Here is a 13902-nt window from a genome sequence, read left to right on the forward strand (position 1 = left end):
AATGGATGGTAACTCTGTAAAACAGGGGCTCCCTGTGAACAACTTCATTTCTCAAGCAAGCACACAGGCTTAAACTCACATCCATATGCCTGTCATGTCTCCCCTGGTGAGACAGGAGGCTTAAACCCCAGCAAGCGCAGGAGTCGTCCTGCTAATGGGATTTGAGAAGTGGGAAGGGAAAAAGGCCTGCAGGTCACGATGGATTCCTTCATACTTTGTATTGAGGTGCATGCTATGATTTTCTTTCCTCTGACAGATCTGTCTTTCTAATAGGAGTTAATAATGTGGTTTTCTGATGCTCTCTATTCAGCTCCTATGTTGCTCTGTCTTAAATTTTGGAATGTGGAGAAATTTGTCTTCTGCGTCCTAATTTTTTTTTTTTAAATATGCATTGGTGTTTTGCCTGCATGTATATCTGTGTGAAGGTGTCAGATCTTGGAGTTACAGTCAGTTGTGAGCTGTCACGTGGGTGCTAGGAGTTGAACCCGAGTCTTCTGGAAGAGCAGTTAATGCTCTTTATCCTCCAGCCCCCTTTATCCTCTAAACCGACGGCTCCGCCTTCCTTTCCATGACAAGAGGGCAAGCAACAGCTGGGCCAAGAGCTTCTTTCCTCTGCACGCTGTTCTAAGCCTTTATCTTCTGCCACACCTGGTTCCTTCTCTGGCGAGTGCCTTTCTCTTTTTATTAAGTTGTAAAAATATAGTTTTGATTTCTTTATCTCAGGTGGGGCGGCCTTGTCATTAGAGACCCCTCCACCGTCAATTCCATGCTCTACTTTGCATCCTCTTAGGTCGCCTCTGCACACATCGCTTCACATACAGCAGCATGCATACCTGTTTTGCAGCCTGTTTGGTGGGGCGTTGGGGGTGGGGTGGACAGTGAGCGCCAGGCCATCTGTCTCAAACACCTAATAGTGTGTGGTCTGCAGTATATTTTCCAAAGATGTTGCGGAGTGAATGAGCAGAAGCCGTGGATTTCACAGGCGTGGGGTATCTTCCCAGACACACCGACTGGGTGTGTGTGTAAGTAAGACATCCAAAGTCTATAGCACAGGTAGAAGAGATTTTTTTTTTCTTTTTAAAATCGATCTTGATGGGGGAAATAGCAGGACCCAGAGGGTCCTAGAAACCTACAAGAAGAACATTGTGATGGATGGATTGGGGCCCAGGGGTTTCTGCTCAAACTATTGCACTAACCAAGGACAATACAAATAGTAAACATTGAACCCCTACTCTGATCTAGCCAATGGACAGGACATTCTCCACAGTTACGTGGAGAGTGGGGACTGAGTCTGAAATGAACTCTGGGGCCCCATATTTGAACACCTCACCTTGGTGGGAAGGCCTGATGGCACTCAGAGGAAGAGTAAGCAGGCTACCAAGATGAGACTTGATAGCCTATGACCATATAGTGGGGGAGGAAGTCCCCCTTGGTCATAGACATAGGGGAGGGGAATAGGGTGAAAGTGGGAGGAAGGGAGGAACGGGAGGATACAAGTGATGGGATAACAATTAAGTTGTAATCTGAATAAATTAATAAAATTAAAATTAAAAAACTGAAAGTAAAATCGATCTTGAGGCTGCTATTCTGACGAGATGAGCATCTTTCTGAGAGAAGAGAGGAAAGAGGTTTGGTTCTTTTTGGTGAGGAAGAACAGGAGGGTATGGAAGAAACTGATGTGTGTATGGGAAAGAGGCGGACTCCTGCCAAAAGGTCCAAATCAGAGCCACCTCCTGGAGAGGCCACAGCACACCTCCACACAGCCCATGTGGGTCATCAAGAGGGGCCTGCTCTCTCACAAGTACCACCACTTCTACAAGGATGGGCTGTCCAGGCACCAAGAGCTTGCCTAGGCTGGAGATCAGTAACAACAGCCATGTGCCAGCCCAGGCCCTCAGACACAGAGGACAACAAGAACACCATGGAAGAAACGAGCTGAAACAGAATTTTGCCTTGTGCAACGAGACCTCAGAGTTGGAACACAAATGAAAAAGCCTCCAGAGTAGTTATGCTCAGAAAGGTCACCACCGACAGACACCCTGTCCTAGGCAGCAGTGAGGCTCAAGGCCACCTCAGAAAAAGACTTGACATGGCAAGAATAGCTGAAATAAAAACCTTCAAAACTGGCACTTAAGCGGACCTAATTGTGAAGCGTTCTGGTCTCTTGGGAGTTCTCAGCCTTGGGGGGGGGGAGGGAGAGAGGGAGAAGAGAGAGAGAGAGAGAGAGAGAGAGAGAGAGAGAGAGAGAGAGAGAGAGAGAGACACAGACAGACAGACAGACAGACACTGACTGGCATCTACTTACTCCTGAGCCTACTCAACACGCAAGCTCAACCCGGGCTGGATCTTGGGATTGCCTGTTTTAGCCACAGTACCAATCAGAAACAAGTTTTGGACTTTGGACTTTACGCCAGTGAATGGTGCTGCTCAGGTGAACTCACAGCCACCCGCCTGCCTCTGCCTCCCTGAGTGCTGGGATTATACACGTGCGCCACCGCGCTGCCCTCCCCCCCCATAAATAGGACTCTTTAATGTAAATACTTTAATAAAAATACATATAGCGGCTTAAAAATAGTGATTGCATACCTGCACAGGAGTGACGAACACTCAAGGAAGGGACGGCGCTGTTTGTGACTACTGACGCAGGGGCTGGCAGCGTTTGCAGTGTGTTGTGGGTCTAGGGTCTGAGTGGGACAGAATGCAACCCTAATACCTGCCAGTCTCCGGGTTTGACATTGCTTCACAGTGTAGGGAGCTGGGCTGTAACAGAATGTCCTCAAATACTTAACTTCTGCTTTGATGAGAATTCTGGGGGCTAAATAAACAGTGATCCCTTTAGGTTCAAAGGTCAGGTCCAGATTATTACCCCATTGCTCCCCACCCCACCTGCCTGAGGCTAAGCGCAGAAACCAAGGGGTGGGTCTTGAAATAGGTACAACGAAGAGGCTAGATTCCGATGGGTATCCACCATGAAGAGAGAGAAATGAGAGAGAATAGGGTAATTGTGTGCCGGCCACAGCTCCGTTCTGGTAAGTTCCATTAGCTTTGCTAGACGGGTTTGGGTTCTCTTGCAACTGATCGGGTTTTCTCTTTTCTTTTGTGTTTGAACCCAATCTCCAGGCCTGCAGGAGCCCATGGGAGGCTGCCCCTCCGTGCCCTCTGTGGTTACAGCCTTTGCAGGGGCCTCGCTGCTGCCCTCTGCTGCCCGGGAGAGCGGCTGGCATCTCCTCGGAGCTGAGACCCTAAGCGGAGCCGGTGTCTCCTTCCGAGCCCCTGCGGGAAGCTGGGCTTTTGAGGGGGGAACCTCTGAGTGTCTGGAGGGGTTCCAGGCACCCCACCACCCATGCTGTCCCCAGACGCCTCCCTCTGCCCAGTTCCTGCGGGAGGGGACCGGCGGCCAGGCTGCGGCAGGTTTCTGACTTTTTTTTTTCTTCTTAGAAATGGAAACCCTCCTTCCGGCAACGTGGCAGGAAAGCCACAGGCGACCCAGGCCAAGGACATTTCCGTGGTAGCAGGTGGGAGGCCGTACTGGCTGGCAGTGCTGGGCGGGCGGGGTGCCACGGCGGCAGCCAGCATGCTCGCTTACCTGCTGTTGAATTTTTCAGGGTGTTTCTCTCTCATCATGTGGAATCTGTGTGCAATGGAAGCATCCTGGAAACGAAAGAAGAGAAGGCAGAAAGAAGCCTGGTTAGTGGTTGTGGCCATGAGGGTATGGTAGGAAGAGACACATATGCGCGCCCTGGAATGTCCAAATTCCGGAGACTCCAAATCACAGGGGCTCAGTACTACGTCCGGGGGTAAGCTAGTGTTACCACTCAGAACCCTGGGAAGGGTCACTGTATCTCAAGCCCAGCGAACAGCCACAGTTCAGCCTTTGGAGACTGAGGCAAGAGCACCCCCCCCCCCCACACACACACCTCAGGTGCTGGTGCCGGTGGGGAGTGGGGACGCGGGTGGCAGCCTTGGGAGTATTTTGACTCCTGAGAAGTGGCAAAAATAGTACATTTCTCATGTCCCATTCAGCCAGCTTCCAGCAATGACACCATCTTACATAACATAGCACCTTGTCAAAACCCAAAGCTGATGCTAGTAGAGGCAACGCTATGTATTAACTCTCGGTTGTCTGTTTCACTAGAGACCATTAATGGCATGGGATAGCAAGTTTAGCTGATAATAAAAGTGTATTAAGCTTATAGTTTCTGCTTATTTGTCAGGACTGCTTCTAACATCAACAAGAGCCTCCTCCGATCCTTTCCTGTGCGCTTTGTTGTCCTCCTCCTCCCTCCTCCCTTGGCTGCACTGCTGCCTACCTGGACCACAGAACTCAGGCGAGGAGGCTCCAGGCACTGTGTTTTTTTTGGTGTCCTGTCCTCAGTTTGGAACCTCTTAGCCCTTAGTCCTATCTGCAACCCATACTCCCATCACCGCCACCCTGCACTGCAGGGGCAGATGTTGAACACTGGAAATAAATTGGCTGATGGGTTGGAGAGGATACAGTGAAGACACAAGAGTTGTTGTAGATTTGGCTAGAAACAGCAGCAACAGCAAAACACAGAAGTTTCTGGGTGTGGTGGGTCATGCCTGTAGTCTCAGTATGTGGGAGACTGAGGCAGGAGAGTCTAGCCTGGACCACAAGGTGGGACTGTATTTCAACAAACCAAACCAACAACAAACCAACAACCAATAAATAAATAACTGAAAATCCACTTACTACGCTATTTGTCTGAAAAATTCTTAAAATTCCACAGAAAAAGCAAGCAAGCAAGCAAACAAAAAACCCAAAATACAAAAACAGAAACAGAAAATCTCCATAGAGTAGATTTTTAGCTAAAATTTCTTTTCCCTCCCTTTTCCCTCTCTTCTTTCCTTCCCCCTTTCCCTGCTACCCCCTCTTGAACTTTTCCTTCCCTCTCCCTCCCTCTTTCTTTTTGAGACAAACTCTTTTTTTTTTCCCCCTTCAAGACAGGGTCTCTCTGTGTAGCCTTGTCTGTCCTGGACTCACTTTGTAGACCAGGCTGCCCTCGAACTCACAGTGATTCTCCTGCCTCTGCCTCCCGAGTGCTGGGATTAAAGGCGTGCGCCACCACGCCCAGCTTGAGACAGGCTCTTACTATAAGATTCCAGTTGGCCTGGAACTCACTATATAGACCAGCAGTTCTCAATCTGTGCATTGTGACCTCTTTAGGGGACGAACGGCCCTTCCCCGGGGGCCAGAAACACAGATGTTTATGTTTATGATTCATAACAGTAGCAAATTTACATTATGAAGTAGCAATGAAAATAATTTCATGGTTGGGGGTCATCACAGTATGAAGGACTGTACTAAAGGGTCACAGCATTAGGAAGGCTGAGAACCACTGATGTAGTCCCTGCTCAGCTGAAACTCAAAGAGATCTTCCTGCCTCTGCCTCTTGCACTGGCATTAAGGGTGTGAGCTACCATACTGGGCACACTCTGTTTCTTGGTAAGGAAATGCTACAGGAGAGCACTTTGGGGCTGACTTTTGCCTTGCTTTTAGCACCAAGAGAGAGAAGTGCAGTTCATTGAAGAAGCCTTTGGGGTGCACGCTGTGTGTGGTGTGTTTCATTAGGGACAGGAGTGACCTCAGCCAGCAGCCACCATGTGAAATCTGGGAGGGCAGGCTGAGGTTACAGGCTTACTTGGTGGTAAACATTCCTTGGGAGTTTAATGGTTAAATTTTTGTTACTGATTTATTTTTGTAGTTTTCTGACTCATCAAGAGCTGAAGGTCTGGGTGGGGTCACATTGTGGACACCCGGTGGCGGTGGCTGGTGTCAAAACTCAGGGAGGCTCCCTCTGACCCCTGGACCCACACCACCTTCTCAGCTTCTATGCCTGTCTCCCCGTCTTTCAGCAAGCAGATCTCAGTGAACACTCCCACCAAGATACATGTGACACGAGTCAAGTGATTTTCTAGAATTCCAGAAAGCACTTCATCTATTTGAGTTTCTTTGAAGCACTGATTTTCTCCTGACAGGAAAAACAAACATACAAACAAAAACCCCAAGGCAATCCTCCAGATACTGTGCAGCATAATTTGTCCTTCACTGCCATTAATTACCCCAGCAAGCTTGGGACTGGCCCCTGGTTTTAATTCCTGGGATATTTGCAGAGACCCATCTCCTTGTTCAGTTCTTATCATCCCTGGCTTCCCCATGGCTAAGTTGTGCATGGCCCCTTCTTCCAAAGGCCAGCATTTACAATTATCGTGGGCCCAGCATGTGAATCCTAATTTGACAGATGAGCGAACCAGCAAGGGAGGGCTGAGCCATCTCTTGGAAGGCAGTTTACAGCCTCTGACCATGTTTATCTCCCCAGGGATAAAAGGAGTCAAGACTTGCTTTTCCTCAGTTGAGCAGCTCCAGGCCGAGCCCGAGCACTGTGCAGAGCATATTTATTTTATGGGTTCAGATCCTTTCTTGATGACGACAGCAAAAGAACGCTTCATTCTAGAGGAAGTGACAAGAACGGCAGGCCAGTGGGAGCAGTGGTATTCCTGAGAGCCAGTGGTCAGCAGTGTGTTCTATTCATTGTGAGGTAAAGCATGGACACGGGCTGTTCCTTCTTGGATGAAGGGTTTCAGCTCACTCTCAAACATAAACTGCTGTTATTTGGACTCAGAGATACTAGAACGTCTAGGGCAGCGCTGCCCAATAGAAATACAGCATATTTGTAACAAATAAGTTTCTAGAAGCCACATGAAAGTAAAAAAAAAAAAAAAACCTGAAACTAACTCATGAATGTTTTAATTAACCCAACATGCCCCAAATTTTATAATTTGCTTATATAATCAATGCACGTTGATATATTTGAATTGTTTTAGATCTCATTTTTGAAGTCTGATGTGTTTTAGTCGTTACACACACCTTAAATTAGGCAAGATAGTTTTCAGGCACACAGTAGCCACATGTGGCTTGCGTTTGCCCTTCCTGGACCGTGAAGGGCTAAGTCACTTTGGCAACTTATGGGGACAGAGACAGGAAAGAGACCATAGGGCAGACTGCTTGAAGTTTAGATTGTTGGGAAAATTTATGGCAGATTAGGGAGTAGAAGAGATGTGGCTGGCTTATCCAAGTCATTTCTTAGTGAGTCCCTGAGTGACAGTTGAGAACTCAGTGCTGACAGAATTCAAGTTTGCAAGCAGCTGTCCTGTGGACCCCTCCCCTGGTGGGCAGGAGGCTTGTCCCTATGGGACATGAGGTGAATGAACACTAATAACAATCTGTAAGGTGGAAAAGGGGGTGTGGGCTGGAGGCCTGCTGGCATCCAAAATAGATTTCATTGAGTCAAGGGATTAACTGCTCATCACTGTGCTAAGACCCGTTGAAAGCACAGACTGTGAGGAGTTCCGAGTTACACAGGCTCCCGGAATTATTCTGTAGTCCCTAACTTCCTGTCACTGATACCTGGCCATCCTGACCTTTCAGTGAGTCCAAAAATAGAGAGCAGGGAGGAAGAAGTCAGAGGAAGTGATGTCTGGGATGGTTGTGCTCAAGACCGCTTCCCAGGGGATGCCTGCAGTTAGGACTGGAGAGCCGAATAGCCAAATTGTCACTGATTCCGGCTGGCACATGGTGGCGCTGAGCCCCAGTGACTCCCCATACAGGCTGGGAAAGCCTGTGTTACTCACCCGTCTATCTATTAAGTGAATTCCGTTTGTACCCCAAGGGCACCACAGTTGTTGTACTGCCATCCAGTCTTTCTCGTTTCAAGGCAACAGCCATTCGTTCAATAGACATTGTAAGCCCTTTGGAGGAGAAAAGACCTTGCAGGCATCTCTTTGCCAGGGTGTGCATGTGTGTGCGTGTGCGTGTGTGTGTGTGCGCGTGTGTGTGTGCATGTGCACGTGTGTGCATGTGTGTGCTTGCATGCACACACACGTGTGTGCGTGCGTGCATGTGTGTGTGTGTGCGCGTGTGTGACTAAGCATTGTAAGGAGGTAGAACTGGGTTGGTTTGTATACCTACTTCTCTCACGAAGTTTGGGAAGTCAAATAGGAAGCGAGACCTTTTGCAAATATCAGCCCTGTACTCCGTCAGCATTGCGTATTGGGTACTTATTTTCTCAAGGTTTTCACCTTCCAACTCTTAAAGAGCGAGCACACAAACCCTGCAAACATTCCATCAAGAGAAAGCTAAGGGCACGCCACTGAGATAAAACGTCCCATTTCCTCACTCATCTACAATACGACAATAAATATAGACACACTAAAGGTATATGAGAAGAGCTACCAAAAAAAAATAGCCTTGGAATATTGTAGGTCAGCCTAGGGCAGGTAGATAAGTGTGTTGGCCACCGAGGGTGATGGGTTTCTATTTGACTGTTCCTCCTTGGAGGGCAGTTAGTTTCTTTCCTTCTTACTCCTTTCCCTCCTTGGCTCCCTCCCTCCTTGACGACTTCCTCTCTACTGCTCCCCTTTCTCCTGAAAGAATGTAAGCTATGGTTCCTGATTCCTGGCTCTTACGTTTGGGGGCCTGGGTATCTGGTCAAGGGAAGGTGGTCAACAGGGCACTGAGTGGAGACAGACAGGTACTTTGAACTGTGTTTCTTCCAGCCAGAACTGTGTTAGGAAAGGGAAGATGTGTTTGAAGATTCTAATGGCCTCGCCAGTGCATCTGTCTGTCTTCCTGCTCAGCGATCTGTTCTGGCTGGCTGCTTTTCTGGGGCCAGCTTTCTTTTTTCTCTCTTTTCTTTTTTTTTTTTTTTTAAACAGACTTATTTACTTAATTATTTATTTATACAGTGATCTGCCTGCATGTACGCCTGCACACCAGAAGAAGGCATTAGCTCTCATTATAGATGGTTGTGAACCACCATGTGGTTGCTGGGAATTAAACTCAGGACCTCTGGAAGAGCAGCCAGTGCTCTTAACCTCTGAGCCATCTCTCCAGCTCCAACCCAACTTTCTTTCTTTTCTCCTGTCCCTCCCCTTCATGATGCCAGCGTTAATCTCTGTACCCTCCCCTTTTTGTACCTCTTTCTCTTTGCTGTCTTTACTCTCTGAGGCCTTGCTTGGGTCATCAGCATCAGAATACTTCCAGGGACTTGTTAAGACCTTGCTGAGAGCCCTGGGGTCAAATTACACATCTGAACCTGCTGCAGGGCACAGTTTCCATTTTTGAAAAGTGTGTGTGTGTGTGTGTGTGTGTGTGTGTGTGTGTGTGTGTGTGTGTATGTGTGTGTGTGTGTGTTACTCTGGCTCTGGAAATATGTGTGCAGGTGAGCCTGAGCTGATGTTGCCTCCTGCGGAAGGCAGCATTGGGTGGTCTAGCTGGAGCAGTGCTGGAGAGCTTGCCCTGGTGGTGTGGATAAGGGAGAGCTGGGAGCTGACCAGCTCAGCTATCACCAGATCCAGGGCTTTGAGTTGGCCCACCGTTGGGGTGTGTGAAAGGGCCAGTCCTCTTGTTCCAAAGCTACAGGGCCTTTATGACAAAGGGCAACGACAGGCTAACCAGGGGGAGTCCCCATGAAAATCTAACATGGATGGTGTCACAGAAGCCAGAGACCCTTGAACCAAGACCAATGACTCATTGCAACGAACATTTGCAAGTGAAGATGTGTGGACAAAGGGGGTATACTGTGGGACACACTGTGACTCACTACAGCTTTCGTGATGAGATGTCTTCTATGTTTTTTGTTTTGTTTGTTTTTTGTTTGTGTGTTTTTAATTTTGGTGTGTGTGCGGGGTGGTGGTGGCTGGGGGGGGGGGTGGTTTGCAAGGGTGGAGGGAGCCTGACAGAGGTAGCTGCACCTGACTGCCCCAAGCTGAAGATTTCTGAGGGAAAGTGTCCCTCTACCAGAAGTGGGGACTCTGGAGGTGAGGTGGGGTGGAGTGGAATAATCCTCTAGTGTGCCACCTTCACACTTACAGTGTCTCACCCTGGACCCACAATGCCTTGCCTGTTTCAGTCACAGCTAAGAGTGCTGGAGTAGAAGGCTGGAGAAGATGAAGGCATGGTGGCGCATGCCTGTAATCCCAGCACTTGGGAGGCAGAGGCAGGCCGATCTCTATGAGTTCAAGGCCAGCCTGGGCTACAAATTGAGTCCGGGATACCCAAGGCTACACAGAGAAACCCTGTCTTGAAAAAGAAAGAAAGAAAGCCCGGCTTGGTGGAGCACACCTTTAATCCCAGCACTCGAAAGACAGAGGCAGGTGGATTGTTTTGAGTTCAAGGCCAGCCTGGTTTACAAGGTGAGTCTAGGACAGCCAAGGCTACACAGAGAAACCCTGTCTTGAAAAAGAAAAAAGAAAAGGAAGGAAAGAAGAAAGTAAGAAAGAAAGGGTATCTTTACTCAGAAAATGGAGGAAACTGCATCTTCCATGTATCAGAAGAATAAAACGAAACAACTACGAAAAAGAAAAAACATGGCGAATGTCGTTAACTCTTCAATCCTTTTGTAAATATAAGATGATTATTTTTAGTTCCTCTTTCTCCTATGCTGCTTGTTTTAGCCTTATTAAAAAGCAAAGCTTCTTCATTAAATCTGATATCCCCTGGAGCTGTCTTTTAGGCACTAACTCCATCCCCCTACTCACTCACTACCACCAGTCTCAAAAGGGGCGCAAAAGAAGGGGTGCAGATATCAGTCTGGTGCTGGAGGACGGCCTGGAGGAGCCCATGTGCATAGCACACTGGCCAAAACAATCCCAAAGACAGGACGGCCAAAAGGAAGGATGCTGAGACCAGGACTGGCCTGGAGATGGGGTGAGGGAATGTATCCGTGTTCCTCATCTTTCAGAGCCCCAATTCTTTTTGTAAACTAGAGATAATACGTCAGTATTGCTGTGCTGACTAGAATGTATAAGCCTGCCACACTGGTGCAGGCACAGTGGGTGCTTGGTAAAGTTGATGTCTTTTCCTGGACCATCTCAAAGGCTCAGCTCAATTTAAGAATACTTCAACTGGGGGGCTGGAGGGATGGCTCCATGGTTAAGAGCACTGGCTATTATTCCAGAGGACCCCTCAACCCCTAGCAGGTACATGGCAGCCAACACTCACCTGCAACTATAGTTCTAGAAGATACAGTGTCTTCTTCTGGCCTATGTGGGTACCTGGAGTACCTGACACAGACAAATATGTAGGCAAAATATCCATATACATAAAATAATAAAAAATACCCTCAAGTTGGGTGGCGGCGGCGCATGCCTTTAATCCCAGCACCTGGGAGGCAGAGGCAGGTAGGTCTTTGCGAGTTTGAGGTCAGCCTGGTCTACAAAGTGAGCTTCAGGATGGCCAAGCTTACACAGAGAAACCCTGTCTTGAAAAACAAACAAACAACCAAACCAAACCAAAACCAAAAAGAAAAGACAAGAACAGTGCTTACTCTGAGCTAGGAACTGTGTTCAGTATGACAAGCTGATTGAGTTATGTTAGCTGGGCTGGGGGGCTGGAGGGTGGAAAGGGAGCACAGACAGCAGTGTCTGTCTGTCCCTCTGTCTGCCCGTGTGAGCATTTATGCATGCAAGCATGCACCCGTAATGGGAGGAGGGTTGAGTCAGGTGCATTGAAGCCATCTGTTCAGTCTAATGCAGGGACTGCAGTGACGGGCTGCAGTAAGGCTTAGAGGCATCATGGAGGAAGAGTGAACCCAGCCTGAGGGTCTGCAGAAGACCCGTCCCAGGAGTGTGGGGAACACTTGGAGTGTGTGTGGTTGGGCTGGGCAGAGGCATGGGAGCATGAGGGAAGGAGTCAAAGTGTTAAGTCAGCCAAGCCTGGTGAAAGCCTGCGGTCAGTCCCCAGGATCGGAGTTCTCAAATCCTCACACTCATGTGTTTCTCCTTGGTCTTATTTCTTAGTGCTTGTTTTCTTTAATTGTTTCAAACCGGCTGAAGGATATATACATCGTAAGAAAACCCTGTTAGTTAGAATTATAGCTGTAAGAATTTCTTCTCCAGCCAAGGGGTGGAATGGCTATGCAATCAGAGTGGCTACAACTGTGTCAGATTTGAGAATGCTCAGAATCAAGTCAGGGCTAGGGACAAACAGAACAGGCCAGGAGTAGGGGTCCAGAAGGGTCAACGGACACTTTTTCATCACGCAGGAAAGCAGTCAATGGCCGACTTACCACACCAATGGAGAAATAGTTATTCATGATGCTGTACGGGACCTGGTCTCCGTTCTCCACCTCTTCTCTGGGGATGACTTCTAAACACCAGCGATCCAGCATCACCAAGGGGCTCTGTTCAATTTCCTTCAGGATTTTTGTCAAGCTGCCCCCTTCATAACCTATGGATACAGGCATGGTATGTACCACCGGAGCAGAGAGGCCAAGTTGTTGCTCACGCAGGGCAAGTAATCCCTTAGGCATCTGTGGCTATAATACTTCTAGGTGTCTTTGGGTTTGGAGACACTTATGGTATCTGAGCCAGGGAGATGGGGGTGGGGTGGGGGTGGGGGACAACAAGGAGTGGTTAGCAAAACTTTGGGGGTCAGTTGAAAGCCTGAGAGCGATGTATAGATTAGGTGTTGGCGAGAGGCAGGCGTGGTTCCCGAGCTGAAGCAAGCCCTAGAGAAGGGGTGAACTGATGAATGAAGTGATGTCATTCGCAGAGATGGATAGAACTAAGGATTATCATGTTAAGTGAAATAAGCTAGATTTGGTATTTTATATTTTCTTTCATATGTAGAATAGAGATTAAACATATGTTAACATATATCTCAATATCTACATATGGTATCTATCCATCCATCTATCCATCCATCTATCTATCTATCTATCTATCTATCTATCTATCTATCTATCATCTATCCACCCACCCACCCACCTCCCAGACAGGAAGAGGAAAGGGCGGGGTTAATAGGCTGTGGAACACTAGAAGGTATCAGTGGGAGATAAGATTAAAGAACAGGATAAACACGTATGAGAAAGGCTTATGCAGTAATTACACCACTAATGGGAAGGAAGAAGGAAAAGAGGGAGGGAGGGAAAGACTGGCCAGCTGCATGGCTGGGAAGCTGTGTGTGGAAGGTAGCAGATCCATTCCAAAACCATATGCGTGGAAGATGGGCCGCGAGATGGTCAGCATACTTTTAAGATGACTCTCACGTCTGACTTCTGCCCTGTCCCCCAAGCAAGAACTTGGGTACCGGCCTGGCCTGGTCAGGTCTTGAATTGCTTCCTTAATTGATCAACCACCTGGAGTCACTAATCTTTTGCCTGCTGTCCTCCCCCCACCTGTAACTTAGTGGAGCTGGGCTCTGGGCTCCGTAGCACGCCTAGCTGCTTGTTTGCAGAGTCCTTGACCCTTCCTTGCTCTAGAAGCCATCGCCACTCTGTGTTCCACTTAGGGGAATTTCAAAATGAAAGCCTATAGCCCTCCTGGGAGCCTGACAACCTAGATGTCTCTGGTGTCTCATAAGTAACTGGTGATGCTGCTTTCATCAGTCTGCATTCTGAACCCTCATTCAGAAGGGAGGTGGGAGGAAGCTCATACAGGACTTCTGTTTAATAAGCCCAGGTATTGGAACGAGCACTCAGGAGGGGACTGGTGAGACTTGTCTGGACTCTACAGTTGATCACGTCCCGAAGGAGGCAGGCAGCCTGATGGTGGCAGGACTATAATAAATGTGAGGTGCTTAGGCAGGACCCTGGAACCCAGAGGAAGGCTCCTGTTTCAGACCCAGCATGGAACGGCAGGGGCGTGGGTCAGACATGACTGTTGTTGGTTATCATTCTATGGACTGTGACCCATAGAAGGTAAGTTCTACGTAGCCATGCAAACCCTCCCTGAAGACCCGACTGCCTGCTTCCGGTGTAGCCAGACTCACCTCCTCCCCAGCGGAGACACCTCGCAAGGTCATTCCCCGTTCCAAGAGGCAGGACAGCCACTGGTGGATGCTTTGTGAAGTTGGCCTTATCTGCAAGCCACATGAAGGAGCAG

General features: G+C 48.4%; 1 protein-coding gene across 3 annotated transcripts in view; it reads right to left on the reverse strand.

Moving 5' to 3' along the window:
• Nucleotides 1–13902, reverse strand: part of Dgkg (diacylglycerol kinase gamma) — a 156074-nt gene that overhangs the window by 81770 nt on the left and 60402 nt on the right. For all 3 annotated transcript variants that reach the window (XM_051150761.1, XM_051150760.1, XM_051150759.1), the window contains 3 exons: nt 13790–13879; nt 12087–12247; nt 3587–3651 (listed from right to left, as the gene is read on the reverse strand). In XM_051150761.1, the coding sequence (XP_051006718.1) occupies nt 3587–3651; nt 12087–12247; nt 13790–13879 (316 nt within the window). The remainder of the gene's footprint in view (nt 1–3586; nt 3652–12086; nt 12248–13789; nt 13880–13902) is intronic.

This window comes from Acomys russatus, chromosome 8 (genome assembly GCF_903995435.1).
Source record: "Acomys russatus chromosome 8, mAcoRus1.1, whole genome shotgun sequence".
Lineage (NCBI taxonomy): Eukaryota > Metazoa > Chordata > Mammalia > Rodentia > Muridae > Acomys > Acomys russatus.